The sequence below is a fragment of the Vombatus ursinus genome, unplaced genomic scaffold (genome assembly GCF_900497805.2).
Source record: "Vombatus ursinus unplaced genomic scaffold, bare-nosed wombat genome assembly UNPS02005286.1, whole genome shotgun sequence".
Classification (NCBI taxonomy): domain Eukaryota; kingdom Metazoa; phylum Chordata; class Mammalia; order Diprotodontia; family Vombatidae; genus Vombatus; species Vombatus ursinus.
In genome coordinates, this window is record NW_020945064.1 from 3,302,187 (window position 1) to 3,323,081 (window position 20,895).

The window sequence follows — 20,895 nt, forward strand, 5'->3', positions numbered from 1 at the left end:
TTACAGTCATTATCATTCAAGGCAATGTCCAAATCACTGAGATCATAGATTCATTTGAGAAGCAAGATGTGCGCACATCCGTGTTTGTGTGTGTGTGTGTGTGTGTGTGTGTGTGTGTGTCCTTAGCAATTTAAGCAAGGGTTTACAATTTTAGAGAGGTCTTGGATTTTGATGTAGTCATGTTTGAATGCATAAGATTCAGTTCTTAAACCTTCCACTCCACAAATCATTGTGTTCCATGTCTTGTATTATACAACAATACTGGTAGACTATTGATATTAAAAAGATGAGCCTTTATTTCTGGGAGAACCTTGGGGAAATTAAAGGAGCTTTGCAATTTCTGATAGCAGTCCAACACACTCTCCTCTTCATGCTTAATTTTTTGCCCTACTTGTTCATTTTACTATCTATTCCAGACACACCTGTAGGTGGATGAGCTTTGTGCTTGCCATTCAACTACATGCCATAATCCAGGCAATAAACATTCTTTCTCCACTTGATCTTTGCTGTGTGGATGGTTAAGTAGAGGGTTATGAATCTCTCCCAGGAAGCTCTACAATGTTCTAGGGCTTGAACCAACTAACACAATGTTGACTATAAAAAAAGAGCATCTGGAGGGTCTCACCACTCACAAAGAATCTCTCCTCAACTTGGGTCTTCTGTATTAGATGAACATCTTCAGCAAGCATAACATTTCTCTATTTTACATTTTGCCTAATATTTATAATCACTGAATAAAGCTATTTCTATTTTTTTATCTTTCCCAGGATCTAGAATAGTTTTGATATAATGATGGCAGATGTCTTTTTAGAAAAGAGCTTTTATGGTGGTGTTTTGCTCTACTGAATCAAATGCTTTTTTTGAGAAACAATAAGCACAGTGGGATATTGCATTCTTGTCTCTACATACTTATTTCAATGGGGTGCTTTTAACCATATTTATTCTTTTTGTGAATTTCCACTTCCTCTTTTAGCACATCCAAGACTGTGATGTGAGAGGCCAAGTGTGATAGCTTTAATGTCCTTGATGGTAAAAAGTTTATTATAAAAATCTCTGCAATCTTTTCTATTTTTATTCTTTTTTGCTGTCCTTAAATGCCCTCAGGAGAACTTTGCTTAACTGGACCTCTTGTCACTCTTTCAATAAATTAGTTTTACTCTCCCCTTTTCTCTCTGCTTTATGAGGTAATATAGGTCATTATCATCCATTATCTTGCTTCTCAAGATTTTTAGAAATATATACAGGTACATATCTATACCTGTAAACATTAAATCTTTATTAAAATAGTTGTTTTTACATCACCTAATTTTCATAAGGTTTTATGAATAAGTTCAAATTATAAACCAGTGTGGCCATTGGCTGCCTTCTCTCTCAACCTGGAAAGTCAAATATATGCTGACAGGTGCTTTTCAGGTCAATGGTTCTAACATTTCATTTTTTATTTTCTTGAAAATTTTTGGGTGGATGCCCAGATGCCATCTGGTACTAACCAATTCACTCATTACCAATTTGTCATTTAGGTCTGGTTATGTTGTGAGCCTACAAGTATTTGAATATAATCAAATTTATATTGCATTTTACTATTGTAACTAGTAATAGAAATTCCATTATGCTAGAATTTAATGATTAATCAAAGTTCCACTGAATCATATGAAGTATCATTACCTAAGTTTTGTATTTATCTCTAAATTCAAAAATACTGAAGCAAAATTTTTACAGTGCATTAAATTATTTTTAATACAGATACAATTGCTGTTTTAGGGTTGAAACATGTACATGTAAAGTCAACATCTGAGGAATAATCTGACTTTCAGAAGAAACATCTTCTGTGTATTAGAATGACAGCTCTTTGGGAGTCTTAATTTTTCTGTCTGGATCCCCAGTGCTCAGCCTCAAACTTTGCACGTGTTTATTTATTAAGGACAAAAGCACTTAATAAATACTATTTCATTCACTCATTCATCCAAAAATAGAATAGGTATAGAAAGAAATGATATGATCATCAATTTGCTTAGCAGTGTCAAGCATACTCTATGTACTCAAAAAATACTCAACGAATTGAAAATGTCACAGTATCACATACTAAAAAAATTTTTTTAATTGGTTTTATGTGCTCTTGGTGCTTTCTCAATCTTTTAGTTTAAAACTGACTGAAGATTTACTTCAATGTAATATATTTTATCAGTCACACGGGATGAAAGAAATAGAAAACTATCTAAGCAGGAGCGAAAGATATCATGACACCTAACCACTAAAAGTAGCCCTCTATGGCAGAAAGATCATTACTTGAACAATTTTACAGTAATAGTATAGGGATGGACTTTAAATGTGTTTTAAAAAAATTTTTTTAAAGCAGATTTGACAAAGAAAACCTTCTGAGACTCTCCTTCTATGTTCAAAGATAACTAAATGTATTTGAGTAAAAAAGGAAGGAAAATGCCATATTGAAAAATTAGTTCTTTATATATGAATATAAATATATACACACACACACATATATGGAGGAAATAACTACAGGAAATGTAAAGATTTATCCACTGAAAGTTTTTATAAGAATTAATCTAGTACCTTTTATAGCCTCTTCAAAAGAACAAGGTCTTGCTGGGCTAGACATTTCTTTCTTCACATTTACATTCAGAGCATTAGCTGTTGATGAAAAGATATGATATTTATTAAAAATTACCCAACTGAACAAATAATCAGGTTTTGCTTCAAATTTCTTGAATAACAGACTATTTCCCTACAAGATCTGACTCAATTTCATGTTCAGCACTAAAGTAAAAATACATTTTACCAACGTTTTATCTTCTGTATATTAACCTGCTTCCACATATGCAAGGGAAAGAAATGTTAAAACTGGCCAAATACTTAAGAAGGTCAATGGCAATCAACATGATGCAACACATCCTTACCTAACAGGTTGACTATTAATCGATCAAAAAACATTTATTGACTACTTACTATGTACTATGCACTGTGCTAAGTGCTAGGAATACAGAAGGAGCCAAAAAATAGTCCTCACCCTCAAGGAACTTACAATATATTAGGGGAGACAGTATACAAACAAATATGTACAGGAAATAATTAAAATAGGGAAGGCACTAGAATTAAGAGGGATTGGGGAATGTTTCCTGTAAAATATGGGGTTTTATTGGGACTTAAAGGAAGTCAGAAGTGGAAAGAGAAGAGGGAGAATGTTCCCTAGGCATAGGGGACAGCCAGGAAAAATGACCAAGGCTGAGAGATGGACTGTCTTTTTCATATAATAGCCAGGAGGCCAGGGTCACTGGATCTAAGAGTACATGTCAGGGAGTAAAGTATAAGAAGACTGGAAAAATTGGAGAGGGCTGGGTTATGAAGGGCTTTGAATGCCAAAATAGAACACTTTGTATTTGATGCTGGAGTTGATAGGGAGCCACTGGACTTATTGAGTGAACAATATGGTCAGACTTGTGCTTTAGGAAAATCACTTGAGTGGTCAAATGGAGGATGGACTGGAGGATCCATTGGAGGACGGAGGAAGAGAGCTGAGGCAGGCAGACCCACCAGCAGGTTATTGCAATAGTTCAGGCGAAAGATGATGAGAGCTTCCACTAGAATGGGGGTAGTGTCAGAAGGCAGCTAGATGGCACAATGGATAGAATGCTGGGCCTGGAATCAGGAAAATCTGGCCTTAGACATTTCCTAGCTGTGTGACCCTGGGCAAGTCACTCAACCCTGTTTGCCTTAGTTTCCTCATCTATAAAATGAGCTGGAGAAGGAAGTGACAAAGCACTCTAGTATCTTTGCCAAGAAAATCCAAAATGGGGTTACAAAGAGTTGGCATGACCGAAAAACAAATGAACAATAAAAAAGTGTCAGAGAAGAAAAGGGAGTGATTTCAAGAGATGCTGCAAAGGTGAGATCGACAAGCCTTGGCAACAGCTTGGATATTTGGGGGCGGGGGTAGAGTGGGAGGAGGCTAAGAGATAGTGAGGAATCCAGGATGACTCCTAGGTTGTAAGCCTGAGGGGCAGGGAGAATGGTGTTGCCCTCTAAAATAGAAGGAAGGTAGTAGAGGAGGAAGGCTTAGGGGGAAAAGATAATAAGTTTACTAGCAAGATTTAACAGCTAAAATCAGTTAAAATAATTCTTTAAAATTTATTTTATTTCTACCTTTAAACCGAGTGACCAGTAATCTGCTTTGGGAGTTACCACAATGTGACAAGAAGAAATGAAAACTGAATTAAAAAGCATTTTTAAAGTAATAACTATGTACTAAGTACTAGAGTAAAAATGGAAAAATCAAGACAGCCTCAGCTCTCAAGTAGTTCATACTCTAATTGGGAGAGACAATGTATAAAAGAAAGTTCACCTGCACATCCAACGGAAAAGTCTGAAAGAATTAAGGGCACAAAAGCAGATGAGGGCTAACAATAGTGAAGACGGCAAAACCTTGAGGACGGCAGGATATAATGGCAGAAAAGATGGTAATGCCCGGTGGTCTTTTATCTCATTGGAAAAACTATAATTGGTGACCCTCAAGTTATCCACTCAGAGTGAGTGGCCATGTTCTTCTCCTTGCCCAGATGCCCAGTGGAATTTGGGTGGCTGGGTGGTCTGGGTGAAAGGAAGGGACTGTCCATGTTTCCAACAAGAATGACCACTTTGGGTTTGATCCAGCTACATCTTAATATTATCCCTGGACTGAAGGTGAAAAAGTCAGGAACAGTGAGGATGTCAAAGTTCAAATAGAGCCCATTAACAGAGAAGCTGCATGTTTATGAGCTAAAATTTTTTCTATACTTATTTCACGAAATTCAAGCTGTCTCTCATGTAAAACCTGGAATTTGTTATAACTTTTTATGAGAAATGACTACATAAAATTATAAGGTTAACTATTAGTTAGCATAAGAAGCCATCAGATATTTTTACTTGAAAACCCATGTCTTATTTTCTATTGGCTCACTGAATACTTTCCACCAAGGTATCTGGCCTTCTGACTGCCACCACCACCCTGCTTTTCCCCTCCTGTATTGACATTTTCCATATCAGATCTGGACCTCCACATCCTAGACCTCTAAAATCCATGTACCTGGTCACTGCAGAAGTCAAAACAGGCTCATCTTTGGATTCCCACCCTGGGGCTTAGCCTTTTTCATTAGTGACTGAAAGTAAACGAATCCACTATATCCACCAGGCCCCAGACCAAACCTTTACATCACATCCATTTATCCATTCAGGCCATCTTGCCATATGCCTTCTTTCGATAGATGGGTCCCTAGAACTTAGTACACTGCCTGGTACGGAATAAGCACTTAATAAATGCTTTTTATCAAATATAAATTATTTTAGGAAAATACTTGAAGGGAAAATATAACAGAATGATTATACAAATGTAAGCAATGTAATAATCACTTAAATGCCTTTATTAAAAGAAAATTATAAAAGCTGTTTTTATTTGGCATCTAATCAATGTGATATCTCTTAAAAGCTACTATACTTCTCTGCTTTCCCATTACACTGATAATAAAGAGTTCTAATAACTGTGGCATACTATAGGACTCTGAAGTATCTAAATCAAAGAATATTTAAATCATATTCAGTAAACAGTATACTGATTTTATACACATACACATACATATATAGAGATATACATATACATGAATATATGTGTGTATATACATATACATATATGTATATAAATAAATTTACTGAGAACAATTTATTTTGATTAACTCGAACACCTCACTTCCTCATTTATGCCTTATAACAGAACATTTATAGTACTGGGTTATTACTAACAGCAAATCCCCACATCAGATACTTTATTGGCAAGCATGCATATAAGATCATACACACAAAAAGAAGCTTTAGTTTGCAAAAAACATTCAAGGTAAATCATCTTTCTAACAACATTTCATTTCATTCAGACAATCAATTAACAAGCATTTATTAAGTATTAACTATGTGCTAGGCACTGTGCTAAGCACTAGAGATACAAATGAAAAGTATACAAACAAAAACACAAGGAGCTTACATTCTAATGGGAAGAAAACATGTACATAAACAGGTATGTACCAGATACATATAGAATATTCAAGTTAACCTTAAAAGGGAAGGCAACGTTAAAGGAAGCTAATGAAGCAGACAGCATTTGAGTTAAGTGCTGAAGGAAGTCAGAGGTTATAGAAGGCAGAAGTGAACAGAGGACTTTCATTTCAGACATGAGAGATGGCCAGCACAATAGCACCAAAATGGGAGATAGAGCACCATGTGAAGAATGAGTGAATAAAAATGGCAAGCAGGCCAGGACGGCTGGACTGTAGGGAAGAATGATGTGTAAGAAAACTGGAAAGAAGAGAATGGGACAAGATGTGAAAAGTTTTAAATGCCAGAGGAATTTATATTTAATCCTGGAGGTCACAGTGAGCCACTGAAGCTGAATTAATAGGGAGTGCCAAAATTAGACGTGAGCTTTGGCAGTCTGTGGAGGATGGACCGAAGGACTGAGGTGTGTATTACAAGGTGTTCCATTAGGAGGCTCCTGCAATAATCCAGGGATAACTAGGAGCAGAGGGTGGAAATTTCAGAAACAGAACTGCTATAGGAAAAAGGAGCAATCAGAGCCATCCCAAATGAAATAGGCTGCCTCAGAAGTTACTCAGCTCACTGCCCTGAGGAAGTTTTTAAGCAGAAGCCTGATGACCACTCACACAGAGGAGCCTTTTGTTTCTGAGATTCTATTATTCTTTTTCAAAGTGCAGATCACAAGCACATAGGGAAGCTGAGAACTGATTTTCAGTCTTATCTCCTCAGCGCACTTAGGCTTTCTAGGTACAGGACCAGGTACTTTTATATGACAGTCCAACACAAGGACCTTGAAGTCTTAGAGAGTTATATTTAATGGACATTCCTGCTATGAAAGGCTCATTGATTCTACTTCAGTAGCATTTGTGGTGCTAGAGTAAACTGACTGCCCTAGCAGCTGGGGGAACCAGGAAGTCTTCCTGGTCATCTGTCATAAATCAGTCTGCTTACTTAAATAAAAGAGTAAATCTCAGTTTCTATGCCCTTTACCCCATTCCTACTAGAAAACAATGTCTTCCCTTCAGGCAATCAAACAGATACAGTAGCACGAGGCCTGTGAGTCAGGCCTACCTTAAAATTGTATCATCTCTGACGGATGGTCTTGCTGGTTTGGCTTCTATAGAAAAAAAAAAAGCAAACAGGAAGTTCTTTTACTTTACTTCCCTGTAGGGCAAGAAATTGTTTGAGACCAAGTCTAAAATATTTGCCCTTCTGCAATTTGGTGCCACAAGGCAAGCAGAAATTAGAGTTGAGATTTAACTAGGATATAAGATAAAAATGACTAAGCAAATATGTTTCTGTACTTCTGCCTTTTCCTCTTAAGATGTAAAAAGGTACCCAAGGGACAGTGAAAGATACTTGCACCCTGTAGGAATTACACTTTGCCTTTATTTGCATTTCTGTTCCAAATGAGCCACCAATAGGAAAGCATTTATTAAAGACCATTCATTTGGACATTTATCTCTTAAAACAGAGCACCTTGAAACAAATGCCCCAAATATCATCAAAACACTCCCTGGGCCTAGCCATCTCACAATTGAAGTGATCTCTGTTCAGGTTGGTTGGGTAAGCTTGTTGTCCTCCTGCATGTGGTTATTAAGGCTAAAGGGTCTCAGATTTTCATCCTGGTCTCTAGATAATTTGATTCCCTAAGAGTCTCATATAAACTAGGAAGACTTTTATTTAGTCGTTTTCAGTTGTGTCTATTCTTGACCTCATTTGGGGTTTTCTTGGCAGAGATACTGGAGTGGTTTGCCATTTCCTTCTCCAGCTCATTTTAGAGGTGAGAAAACTGAGACAAACAGGTTAAGTGACTTGCCCAGGGTCACACAGCTAGTAAGTGTTTGAGGCCACATTTGAATTCAAGTCTTCCTGATTCCAGGCTCACTGCTTTAGCCACTCTGCCACCTCACTGCACAAACCAGGAAGATAACTTATATCAAATCACCTTACTGAAAAACTAGAAACAAACTGGTAAACTTAAAATTATAATAATTTTTAAAATAATGACTAATAATTTAACTTTTTTTTTCACCATGTAGGTTACAACCCTCCTAACACTTTCCAAGAATTAGAAATTAATTATTCATTTCAATCCTGACTTCTTTACTAGACATACCTGTATCTGGAGTATAGGTGAACGGCTGAACATCATGGGATCTTCCAGCATTGGTCACTACATATATTCCCACAGACACAGGCAAGGTTATATATTGGTCATGATATGGAGGCACCTTCACAATAAGATGATTCTGGTTTGTACAAAGGTAAAGAGAAAATATGAGAAAGTCAGAGGAATAAAATGGAAATGATACTTAAAATTTTATTAAAAGTTATTTCCTATGAGCTATAAATGAAAAAAGAACTTATTAAAACCTATATTCTATTGGTCAGGTTGATACAAGACCTGGATACAGAACTGCCAGGCATAATGTAAGCCTTTGACCCTGTGGTTTGTTTGGCACCAAAATCTTAGGGTCCACTGGAATGAAAAACTTTATTCATAGAAAGTCAAAGTTCCCAGACTTTCAGAAAATCGAAGACAGATGCCATTCACTCTTGTATGACCTTAACCTTTTCAGGCATTCTCTGCATACAGATCTTATTAATAATATGCAAAGGAAAAGAGCTCTGGGCTTTCATACGAACATATTAACAGTGTGTTCCGCTGTTTTTCTTAACAGAAAATGTAGACTAAGATCCAACATTTTTCTCATATTAAAAGAGAAGGGTAACTTGTTTATACTGTTTGTACTGGAAAAATGTCAATTTCCCACCCATCTGTCCTTTCCTTTCAAGTTCTTCCTTCTTCTAACCTCTTCTCCCACCCCAGGCCCTGCTCCCCTCACCACCACCACCATCTCCCCCAAGCAAAAAAAAAAAAAAAAGTAGAAAAACATTTTCTGGGAATTAAGAAACCTGGGCTATAAACTCCACTCTGCCACTCAGTAATTGTGTCGCCTCAGGCAAATCATGCTACCTCTGTAAGCCTCTCTATCTTTTCTTCTGTAAAAGGAAAGGAATAAACTAGATGATCTCTAAGTTCCTAATCCAAAACTTTAAAACTCTTTAAATTAAATTTGGAGGAAAAAAGCACCCTAAGGATAAACAACAAATATAGCCCAGGCTAAGTTGGTAAGTTACTATATGCTCTGCAATCTTCCCAAGCAAATGGTCCTCAGTTCAAATCTGTTCTACAGCCTTTTTTAGCCATTTGAATACTATTCAAAATACTCAATGCAAGCCAGGTAGTTTCTCTGTGTTCTATGTTTATGGAATTTACCTTAGATCAAGTCTGCCCCCACGTTTTCAGGTCTTTGGGCCACGTGAGAACATGTATTAAATAGGACAAATCAATCAGTGATTACTGGATAATAACTCAACATACATATTCTCCTGATAATACCTCAGTATTATGTACATGTAGTACAGAAAATTCATTTATTATTTTTTTTAATAGACCTGTAATTTCATCAGTAGAGTGAACTCCAGGTAAGGAAGCAACTTCTACTAATACAGTTCTGCACACGCTCTATACCTGCAAGTATCAAGAGTTGTTTGCAGACACATAGAAAGTAAGTAAATTGCCCAGGGTCACATAGCCACTATGTAACAGAAGGATGCCTTGAACCTAAGTGGTCCTGACTTGGAGACAGCTCTCTATTCACTCCACTGCCTCTCAGACTTCATTTATAGATCAAAACAATTTATCAGTTACTATGCAGGACTGGCAGGTACGATTCCTCATAAAAACAGTTTTCTCCAGCTATCAGCCTAATGGGGTAACACTAGCCAAATGCCAACCAAGTCAGCATCATTAAAAAGAAGTTTCAGAAACAAATGGAAAACATCTAACCCCTGTATCTCGTCATGGTTGTTACAATGGAGTCAAAAAACCAAGTAGTTACATTCAGACAATGATTTATTTAGCAATGCATGCAGTTGCAGAAACAGACTGGTTCCAAGGAGAGCCAAGGACCCAGTTTGTTTCTCCAACTGCACGTGTTGCTAAATAAATCGTTGTCTAGCTCTAATTACTCAGTTTCTTTATTCCACCATAACATGGTACAATTGCACTAATTCAGTTTCTCAGATATGTACATGTTTTAATCCTTGTCTTTTCTGGTTTCTATAACTTCATTAAAAAATAGCACCTGTTGGGGGGAGGGAGCTAGGTGGTGCAGTGGATAGAGCACCTGCCCCGAAGTCAGGACGACCTGAGTTCAAATCCAGCCTCAGACCAAATATTTGACATTTACTAGCTGTGTGACCCTGGGCAAGTCACTTAACCCCAATTGCCTAAAAACAAACAAACAAAAAAAAAACAGCACCTGTGTCACAGATAAAGCCTGCTCCCCATCAAAATGACAGATAACTTCTAAAAGTACTTTTCCAACTTTAAGAATAAAGGGCAAACTCTAGAGCAGAGTTCTTAACCCCAAGGTTAAGTCTGTGAACTTTTTTTTTTAATATTGTGACAAATTGTATTTCAATATAATTGCTTTCCTTTGTAATCCTATGTATTTTATTTCATGCACTTAAAAACATTATTCTGAGAATGGGCTTATAGGCTTCAGACTGCCAATGAGATCAATGGCACAAAAAAAGCTTAAGACCTCTGCTCTGGAGTTTACTTCCTTTTTTTTCAAATAAGAGTTTTCCCACATAGCAATTCCATTCACTTTATATACTATACACTGAAATTTTAGTATCTTCTAAAATTGTTTTTAAAAAAGGTACTTTTTTATATACGTATTGTTACAGTTTAATTTCAATCCTAGTATTAACTGGCTTATTAACTTTCCCTATATGCCAATTTGACACCTCATCAATCTTAAAGTCTTAAATGAAAAAAAAATAGTAGAGATAAAGTTTTCAAAAACACACTTACTACTATGCTTTTAAGTAAAAAAATTTGAATGCCTTTGGGCTGAGACTAAACACACAGAAAACACAGAAGGTAAAACATTTAATGGTTTAAAAAGTGCTTTCATAATGTTCTCTAAACTGAAAAACAAAATGAGAAAGTGAATTTAAAGGCTGAATTTCAACTTTTCTATGACAAACTTTTGAAAAAAATTATGTATCTCCCTTATAGCAGATAATCTTTTGCTACTTTACATTGTTACGAGCTATTTTTCACCACCTCCTGAGTCAATCTCATAGTGCCACATTCTTTTTTCTAAAGTTGTGGAAACACAGACTTGCTCAAAGATATACAATAAAATCAGTGTCAGAGCCAGAATTAAAATGTACAGCCCTTGAGCTGCCAAGCCTTTGTTCAGAACAGATATTGCCACAAAGCGGTGAAGGCAGCAACTCAATGGATCTTTCCCTTTTAATATTCAACGGGCCCTTTCCCCTCATTTCCCCAAAGTCAAAATACCTTTCACAGTATCTTGAGTCCCAAAGGTCTTTTCTTCTGTTCACTCGCTCACAAATAACTGTAAGCTCTTCTTTTTCAGTGTCATAGATTTTTATATGCACTAGGGAGAATACCCAGAGGTCCCCACCAAAAAAAACTATTTTGAAAAAATGCAAACCTGCCAAATTCTCTATTTTAATGCCATATTACTTTTTGTGTTATAACCTCATTCTCCTGAAAGTACCTTTAAATCTGTTAGCTGTTGAAATAAACTTTCCCAGTTATCTAATCTCTCCCCCAAAGTCATCACCCTATTCCAAGCTGCCAAACTCTCTTGCCTCGGCTTCCAAACCATACTCTAATATGGTTAAACATTTATTTCAATATGTAATTAAAAAACACAAATACCTGTGCAAATTTGTTAAATTGGGTATAGCTATAATTAACACACTCCCATCACATACATGAATATATATTAATGTATAACTGAATAAGGGTTTTACTGGGATTTTTATTAGAGAAACTAATTGTTGAAAGGACAAAAATAGTGTTCTCCCATTATTTTATAAGGTAAATAATATTGTTTCTAAATCACAACACACCATACAAATGTAAGTTATTATTATTCAATCATATTTTAATGTTAAAAGTGATTTAGGACATTAAGAGTTGATATTTTAAAATTATAACTAAATATTTATTCTAGTTGTTTGTAACAAAAGCTGCAAGGTTATCTTTCAAAGAAACTTTATATTACAACTTTCAGTGAGGAGAAAACTCAAAATATATGGCCAAAAAAGGGGAAAATTAGTCAAATATAACTAAAACAATAAACATTTAATTAAATCTGTAGAACAAGAGACAACTTTACATATGGGGAAGAGTTCCACACAGCACCCCGACTTTATATTGAGCCTACAAAGCAGAAATTTTGGAATAGGTTTCCTTACTCAGTTACGTATAGAATGATGAGGGGGAAGGGTTGATTTTGTTTCATTCATAAAACTGTTTGACAAAACATTTTTTACACTGGATTAGGAGCTACTTGTTCCTACATGTTCTGAGGATGACTTGATGGTTAACTATATTTCCAGTACTCCTTCTGATACTCTATAATTCTCAGAAGTACTCTTTTTAATGGTTAAATGTACACTTTCTCTTCTCATATTATATTGTCCATGTACCTGGGGTTTCTTTTCCCTCAAAATATTTCCTGAACACTCACTCTTTCCCAAATTTCCTCCTACGGCTTCTTTCACATATGAAAAGGCTGTACATTACACCCAGCTATGATTTCACACAGTTCCCAAAAAATCCCTCTGAAAAAAGATTCAGACACAATCTCTCTCATAAAAAGATAAAAATTTCAAAATCAACAGTAGAAGCATAGGATCAAATGGAAGATCATGTTATGATTTAGTTTATTTACATACTTGCTTGCAGAAACCCCAGGACCTCTGGACATAGCCACCAAATAAGGACATAATTCCTTTCCATTCCACCACATGTTTTATTTTAATGATTATTCTTCTTTAATCTACAGTGACTAGCATAACTACCCTGAAAAAATAGTGTTTTAAAAAAATTAAACTACCCCAACTTTCAAAGTTTCTTTTTTAAAAAGACATTTACTGTTTAAGACACATTAAAGGGTTTGAGGCACTATGATACAATTTGTATTGGTTCTAGTTTCTGTACCCTGCTAGTAGGATCACAGGAAAATGAAGAATATTAAATTAATCCAAGAAGAATTTTTTCAGTGGCTAATATGTGTAAGATATTTTGCTAAGTTCTATGGATATAACACTCAAGGATAAGGGCAAATAAAAAATATGGTCCCTGCCCTTAAGAAGCTCACATTTTACTTGAGGGAGGAGGAAGGGAGATATAACATGTAAACAATAAAAATATAAATATATAATAGTTTATACATATACATATGTGTGTATGTATGTATGCGTGTATGGGTGTGTGTGTGTATGTATGTATATATATATGTGTGTGTAAAATAATCTGAGGAGGAAAGAGAGAACACTAATAACTACGGGGATCAAGAAAGGCTTCGGTTAGGAGATGGCCCATGATCTCAGCGTCAAAGGAAGCTAGAGATTTAAGTGTCGGTAAGAAGGGAGTATATTTTAGGTATGAGGAACAGCCTGTGCTGATGGGACACGGCCTGTTGAATTTGAGGGAAAGCAAATAAGACAATTTTGGTGAAAGATATGGTGTGCAAAATGGAATAATGTGTAACAAGCTATAAGGGGCTTTGAATGAAAAGTTGAGAAATTTTAATTTTACCCTGAGCAGCTAGGTGGTGCAGTGGATAGAGTGCTGGGAATGGAGTCAGGAAGACCTGAGTTCAAATTTGATTTCAGTTATTTACTAGCTGTGTGACCCTGGGCAAGTCACTTAATCCTGTATGCCTCCATTTCCTCATACGTAAAATGAGCTGGAGCAGAAAATGGCAAACCATTGCAGTATTTTTGCCAAGAAAATCACAAATGGGGTCATGAAGAGTCAGATACAACTGAAACAACTGAACAACAATAGAATTTTACCCTAGAGGTGATAAAATGCCACTGATGTCAGCCTTGTATTTTAGGAAATTTATTTAATTGGTTAGGAAAATTATTTTACTGTTTAGGATACTGTAAATGAGAGATTTTATTTCTAATGAACAAACCTATCAGAAAACAAACAAGTTCATGCCACTATCCTTTCCATAGATAAGGAAGTCTAAGTTATAGACAATGTGAAACTGTATTTTTTAAAAGGCCCCAGGCAGAATCAAAGCTAGAAAAGCCCTGGAATGTTCAAAGGTTCTCAAACAGAAAGGGACCTTTCTTCCCAAAAGTGAATTAAATCTACCAGTAAGTTATTTGATCATTGCTTTTATGATGTGCCTATTGCTATGTTGGGTACCCTGAAAAACAGAGAAGTGTCATAAGGCATGATCCATAAGTTTACACTCTAAGTGGGAAGGCAAAACACACAATTTCCAAACAATTAAGTGTTAAACAGGATGGCACTAAAATCCAATAAGAGCTGTTGTTGTTGTGTGCCAGGGAAATACATCTGGAGTGTTGAACCTTATTGTCTCTCCTACTCACAATAGGTAGTGAGTGTCATGAGGCTAAAGGAACTCTGGGAAGACACTCCATAGAGAAGCACTGTCCTCACAGATGTCTTTAATTTCATACCACACATAGACTTGGGTTGGTGGTGGTGGGTGGAGTTGCGTGCGTGTGTGCGTGCGTGCATTTAAGTCAGTTGCCTGTCCTCTAGCCTCAGATCCCTTCCCTCATACTTTGCTCTGCTTGCTATATATATACTGGGATCGCTTCCTTTCTGACTCGCTCTCCTATAATCCACTGTAATTCTGACACTGTCCTACTGCTCATTTGCTCCTACTCATCCAGATGGGGAGTGTTCTCCCTACCTGCACTAGCTCCTGATCTGCAATTCTATGCTGGCTTCTCCCTGACTCGGTAAGAACTTCAGTTCCTTTCTCTCAGGCCCAATCCCGAGTGTGGTTCTAATGTTCTCTTTGATTCTTTGATTAGTTCTAATCTTTGTATATATTAGCTAAGGGATTATTTGTTAGAAAGGTCTCAATAAGACAACTTTATAAAATAAAACTGCAAACTGTTTTTGCATATGTAGATGCAATATCTTTTCATGTTAACTAGATTTCTGCCAACTTCTCCAAAACAAAAATTAATGGTAAAATCTTGTTGATTATTTTATTAACAAAAATCACTGTATTTTGAATACAGTAACTTATACCCAGGAAAACAGAATTAATGAAATATTTTTTAGAGTCCAGAAGAGAGTATTACTCTTTGATTTTAATTACAGCACAAATGGAATAAGACAATTTTTAAACCATGTGCAAAAGAAAAGCTGAAGAAAGAAAAAAACAATTTCAAACACATGCAAAAAAGAAACATATCTTATAATCCAGAGGAAATCAGACCAGAAATAAAACTTTTTCCTTGGGTGAATAAACATCTCAGCTAACAAATGAGTAGTTACATATAAATATTAAAATAAAATTGCTTAAGAGTAATACCTGATGAAATAATTCCATGTCTATTTCAGCTTCTGACTTCCAAGAGTTTTCATCTGATTGAAATAAAAATGAAAATGTGTTAAAAATATTAAATATCATGTCATTCTCTAGTAATTATGGAAATTAAGAAAGCCAAAGTTAAATAAGTAATAAAAATCTCAGTAAGAATTCCCTCCTGTATGTTCAAGTTAATATGGTTTCTACTTACCAGAAACATTCTCTTGGAAGATAACTTTAGTTCCTTTCAGAAAATTTTTGCCAATTAGAAAGACTTCTTCCTCTCCTTTTACTGAACAACTATGAAGGCTTTTCTTTAGGATCTCTGGTACTCCTGCTGGCTGAGCTGTAAATAAACAAGTACTAAATATAAAAAAACATTAACACTTCTTATCCTAAAACATCATATCCAACTAACTGACTCTCCATTATTCAGTCTATAGACTGTCCATTTGTCCTGTTTGTCCATTCCTTTCTTCCTGTTGCCTACATTCTGACATTATTATTGTTTGTCTGTACCTTCATCAGCTCACAGGGAAAGCTGGGAAGAAGAAGTAAGATTCAAAATCAGTTATTCAGGCAGCCACCAAGTCTTTGTTATGTGTCAAAGAAGAGAAGCTAAAACAGACAAAAGTGACGTTCCCTGCTTCAAGGCACTTAGCTTTCAGTGAATGAGACAATATACACATCTTTAAGTATATACAAAACATTGGAAGTAAACACAAGGGTGATGGAGTTCTTTGTTTTTTTTGTTTTGGGGGTGGGGTAAAGGAGGATCACTAGGTTTCGTGTAGGGGTGGTGCTTGGGTTGAATTCTCAAGAAAACCAGAGATGACAGAGGCAGAGGTAAGAAGGGAGTACACTCCAGGCTGGGGTGACTGCCAGTGCAAACCTATGGAGTTGGAAGACAAAATGCCACCTATAAGGAACAATAACACCAGTTTAGCTGAACTGTAGAGTCTGGAAAGTTGAGTTGGGACCAGATGGTAAAGCGCTTTAAATGCCAAAAGAAGAGTTAATATTTTATCCTAGAGGCAATAGGGAACCACTGGAACTCAATAATAAAACAATAGTAATAAATTATCTCATTTGATTCTCACAATAACCCTGTGAGGTAAGTGCTATCATTGCCATTTTACAGATAAAGAAAACTGAGCCTGAGAGAAGTTAAATGACTTAGGGCAGCTAGGTGGTACAGTGGACAGAGCATTGTATCTGAAGTCACAAAGACCTGAGTTCAAATACAGCCTCAAATACTAGATGTGTGATCCTGGGCAAGTCATTTAACCTGTGTGCCTCAGTTTCCTCATCCATAAAATGGGGATAATAACAGCACCTATCTCCCAGAGTTGCTGTAAAGATCAAATGAAATAATAATGGTAAAATACTTATCACAGTGCCTGGTATAGAGTAGTTGTTATATAAATGTTAACTATTATAATTATGATTAAGTGACTCACCCAGGATCACACAGCTAGTAAACATGGGAAGAGGATTCAAATTCAAGTCTTCTTGACTCCAAGTCCACTGCTCTAGCCACTAGGCTACTAGTGCCTCCCTTCAGTTTACTGAGTAGGGGAGTAACAGTCAGATTGGAGTTTTATTAATATCAACTTGGCAGCAAGTGAAGAGGAATGGAGAGAGGAGAGAAGGGAGGCAGGGATACCAATTAGAAGACTATTATAACAGTCCAGACAAGAGGTGGTAAAGGTCTGAACTAGGACAGTGAATGAGAGAATAAAGAGGTGACAGACTTGAGATGTTGTGGAGGCAGAATTAATGAAACTTGGCAACTGATTAGATAAATGCAGTGAGGGAGAGGAGTCAGCAATGACACCTAAGCTGCAAAACTGGGTGACTAGAAAGGTGAAAGAACTAAGGAAACTCAGATGAATCAGTCAGTCAATAAGCATTTATGAAGCACCGACTCTGTGCCAGGCACAGTGCTATGTGCCAGAGGTACAAAGAAAAACAAAAGACGGTCCCTGCCCTCAAGGGGTTTCACAATCTAATAGGGGTATATAGCTCATAAGCTACATAAAGGAAAAATAGGAAATAATTAATGGAGGGAAGCCACTAGAATTAAGAGGGGTTGGGGAAGGCTTCTGGAGAAGGCAGGGTTTTAACTGGGACTTGAAGGAAGCCAGGAAAGGCAGAAATGAGGAGGACAAGAATTCCAGGCATGGAGAGAGTCAGAGAAAATGCCCAGAGCTTAGAGATGGACTGTCCTGTTTGTAGAACAGCCATCCAGGAGGCCAGTGTCACTGGATCACAAAGTAGCATGGTAGAGGTGAAAGATGAAAGAAGATTGGAAAAGTGAGAGGGGCTAGGTTATGAAGGGCTTTGAATGAAAAACAGAGCATTTTGTATTTGATGATCCTGTAGAAGATAAGGAGCCAGAGCAATTTACCTAGCAGAAGACTGACATGGTCAGACCTGGAATGCCGGGAATTCTCTCCCTCCTCAGATCTGCCTACTGACTTCTCTGGCTTCCTTTAAGTTTCAACTACAATCTTGTATTATACAGGAAGCCTTTCCCAATGTCACTTAAGTTCCAATGCCTTCCCTCTGTCAATTATTTCATATTTATCCTACACATAGCCTGCTTTGTCTATATTCATTTGTACACTGTCTCCTCCATCAGATCATAAGCTCCATGAGGGCAGAGAAAGCCTTCTTTTTGTATCCTCATTGCTTAGCATGGTGCCTGGTAGAAATGCTTATTGCCTGGTTGAAAAGGACTAGAACTGATTTAGTGAGCCCTCCAGGAAAATTCTCTTTGTCCTGATCTATGATTATTTTGGTATTGAGAACTCCACATGAGACAACTCTCTATGCAGACATATACCAATAATACCGCTAATAATTTATAGCCCTAGAAAACTGGGAAGGGAAGAAGATTGGAAGGAACCTCTGAAAGGTTAATCAACAGAGGCCTTGGAATCACAATCTTCCACACCCAGAGGCAGGCCTAGAATGCAAAACACTACTTAGCCTTTCATCAAGAAGAGGCAGAGGACAAAAATAAAAATACAAGTTTGTTATTTTTGGGAATAAAGTTAGCCAAGCGTTGGAAACAGAGACACTTAAGTACCTGGAGTTAATGAACTGATAATAATTTGCACATAATGTAATGATTCCTTTACAAGTGAACTTCTTTAAAAATATTCAATAAGTTAAAAGGGCTCTTCTTAAAATAATGTGTTTAGCAAACCTTTTTATTACAGAGAAAGGGTAAATTAGCATAGTTTTCATTTACCATTACAAATTCTCATTACATTTTCACTACACTTTTAGTACAAAACAAATGACTTTCTATATTGTCTTGTTATTTATTGATGCATACTTAATTTTCCTCCACTCGTGTAATACTCCCTGGGTGATCCTGGGTTCAGCTATGGCCTGTGAAGTACACGCTCTGGCAGATCCTGCCAGTCTGAGAAGGCTTTTCTTACAGGCCCAGAAAGAGATGGTATAAGTGAGACCTTTATCACCTTCTCAGGTGATTTCTTTGGCCACAGTAACTCAGCAAATTGTATACTAATGAAAGACCATGATTTATATTTGTAGAGGGAGTACTCGCATTCATAAAAACGGTTCATAGTCTACTTAACTTTATCTTTGCTCTAATTCATTTACTAATTACACAGTTTAATAGTTATCCTAACTAAATATTAAAGTTATAATTGAGACACTTTCAATGATTTCTGTGTGCAAGTAAGAAGTTGTGCACAAATATATTTGTATATACTGTATACATTGAAATGAATGTTGGTCAAAATATACCCAAAGACAGTGATGACTAGAGCACCGTGTTAAGTTCCAAGTTCATTTGGGCAGGAGGTACTTTTAGAATTCTAGACTTGTTTTGGAAAGGCATATATGTTCATGAAACAAAGGGCAAATATTCTGAGAGGAAAACGAAAGGAGAGGTGTAAACCTATATGAATAGGTTTGATTAATGATGAAGTAAATGATCTCTTCCCTTCCCCCACTTTCAAATGTTATGTAAAATTCCACTTCACTAATGACACTACAACTTCCCCCATTATCTTTTCTTTTCTATCTCATTATCTTTTCCTCTAACACTTTGAAAATAAAAAGCTGCCAAATGAGGCCCTTTAGAGGGTACAGTGTATGTCTTCATATTTATATTTACTATATACAAAGAACTAGGCTGTGACTATTCAAAAACAATACAACTTAAGGAGTTATAAAAAGGTCTTTTCTACTTAAGTTTGATGGTTATCCAAAAGGATCAGTTTTGTATTAAACAAATCTAAAAGACTATATTATTTGGTTATCAATGCCATAGATTTCAATTTATAAAGTGGTAGAGGGAAACAAAATTTTAAAATACTATCATTTTGTTGTTATATAAACAACTTTCAAATATCCATTTTCTTTGGTTGATTCCAAAGAATTCTTACTAATTCTTAGAAATTCTTACTCAGAAGTTAAGACTTTCCAACAAAAAATATTAAAAACTTCTGGGCACTGAAAAATGAACTGCTAAAGCTTTCTGCTTGAGGCAGAAGCATATCAGATTGTACAAATAGAGTGAAATAAATACAAATAAAAAGTTAAGTACTTTTACTTCATTTACTAATTCATTACTTTCAACATGATCCTATCAATAGTATAATAACTACCCTATAAAATAAATATTTGGCAGAAAAATTTTAGTGGAAAAATACTAATACATGTGTGACCAAACCTTTTCTAATCTGTCTAATCCGTGCTGAATGGGGCAAAATTCACCACGATTCTCTTAGGTTATGTTACATCTTAATTCATCGTGATATGCTGTTTATATATCAAAACAATGAGAGAGAACTGACTTAATTTCTGAGCTTTATCTCCTTTTTACAAACATGAGAAGTTATAAAGGAATTTTTGGAGTAAAGTATAAGATTATAATCAAGTCAAATCAGTGTACTTCATTCTGGGAAAAAGTTACATTTCTAGACAACAGCACAGTAACAACAATAACAAAAAAGATACTAACAGGAGCAGCTAGCTGGCGCAGTGGATAGAGCTCCAGCCTTGGAGTCAGGAGGACCTGAATTCAAATCTAGCCTCAGACACATGACACTTACTAGCTGTGTGACCCTGGGCAAGTCACTTAACCCCGATTGCCTCACCAAAAAGGTCAAAAAAAGAAAAAGGTACTAACAAGATACAATATAATCTAAGGAAAAAAATTAAAGGTAGGAAGAGTAGTTATAGAAGAGGAAGTCATATTTAATATTTTTGGACAAGACCTGTGATTTCATTGGTCTAAGGAACTCCTTGTAAGAACACTCCATCTACCAATACAAAATAGTAGCTGCTGAGCATGTTACAATCTTTTAAAGAGTTGCTCAGAGGACTGGGAGTTCAAGTGACTTGC

The 20,895-nt window shown here is 36.2% G+C and overlaps 1 protein-coding gene across 3 annotated transcripts in view; it reads right to left on the minus strand.

Moving 5' to 3' along the window:
- NFAT5 (nuclear factor of activated T cells 5) overlaps positions 1–20,895 on the minus strand; it is a 136,312-nt gene that overhangs the window by 11,090 nt on the left and 104,327 nt on the right. For all 3 annotated transcript variants that reach the window (XM_027847646.1, XM_027847645.1, XM_027847647.1), the window contains exons 7-10: positions 15,715–15,849; positions 15,507–15,559; positions 8,189–8,321; positions 2,569–2,646 (exon numbers count right to left, since the gene is read on the minus strand). In XM_027847646.1, the coding sequence (XP_027703447.1) occupies positions 2,569–2,646; positions 8,189–8,321; positions 15,507–15,559; positions 15,715–15,849 (399 nt within the window). The remainder of the gene's footprint in view (positions 1–2,568; positions 2,647–8,188; positions 8,322–15,506; positions 15,560–15,714; positions 15,850–20,895) is intronic.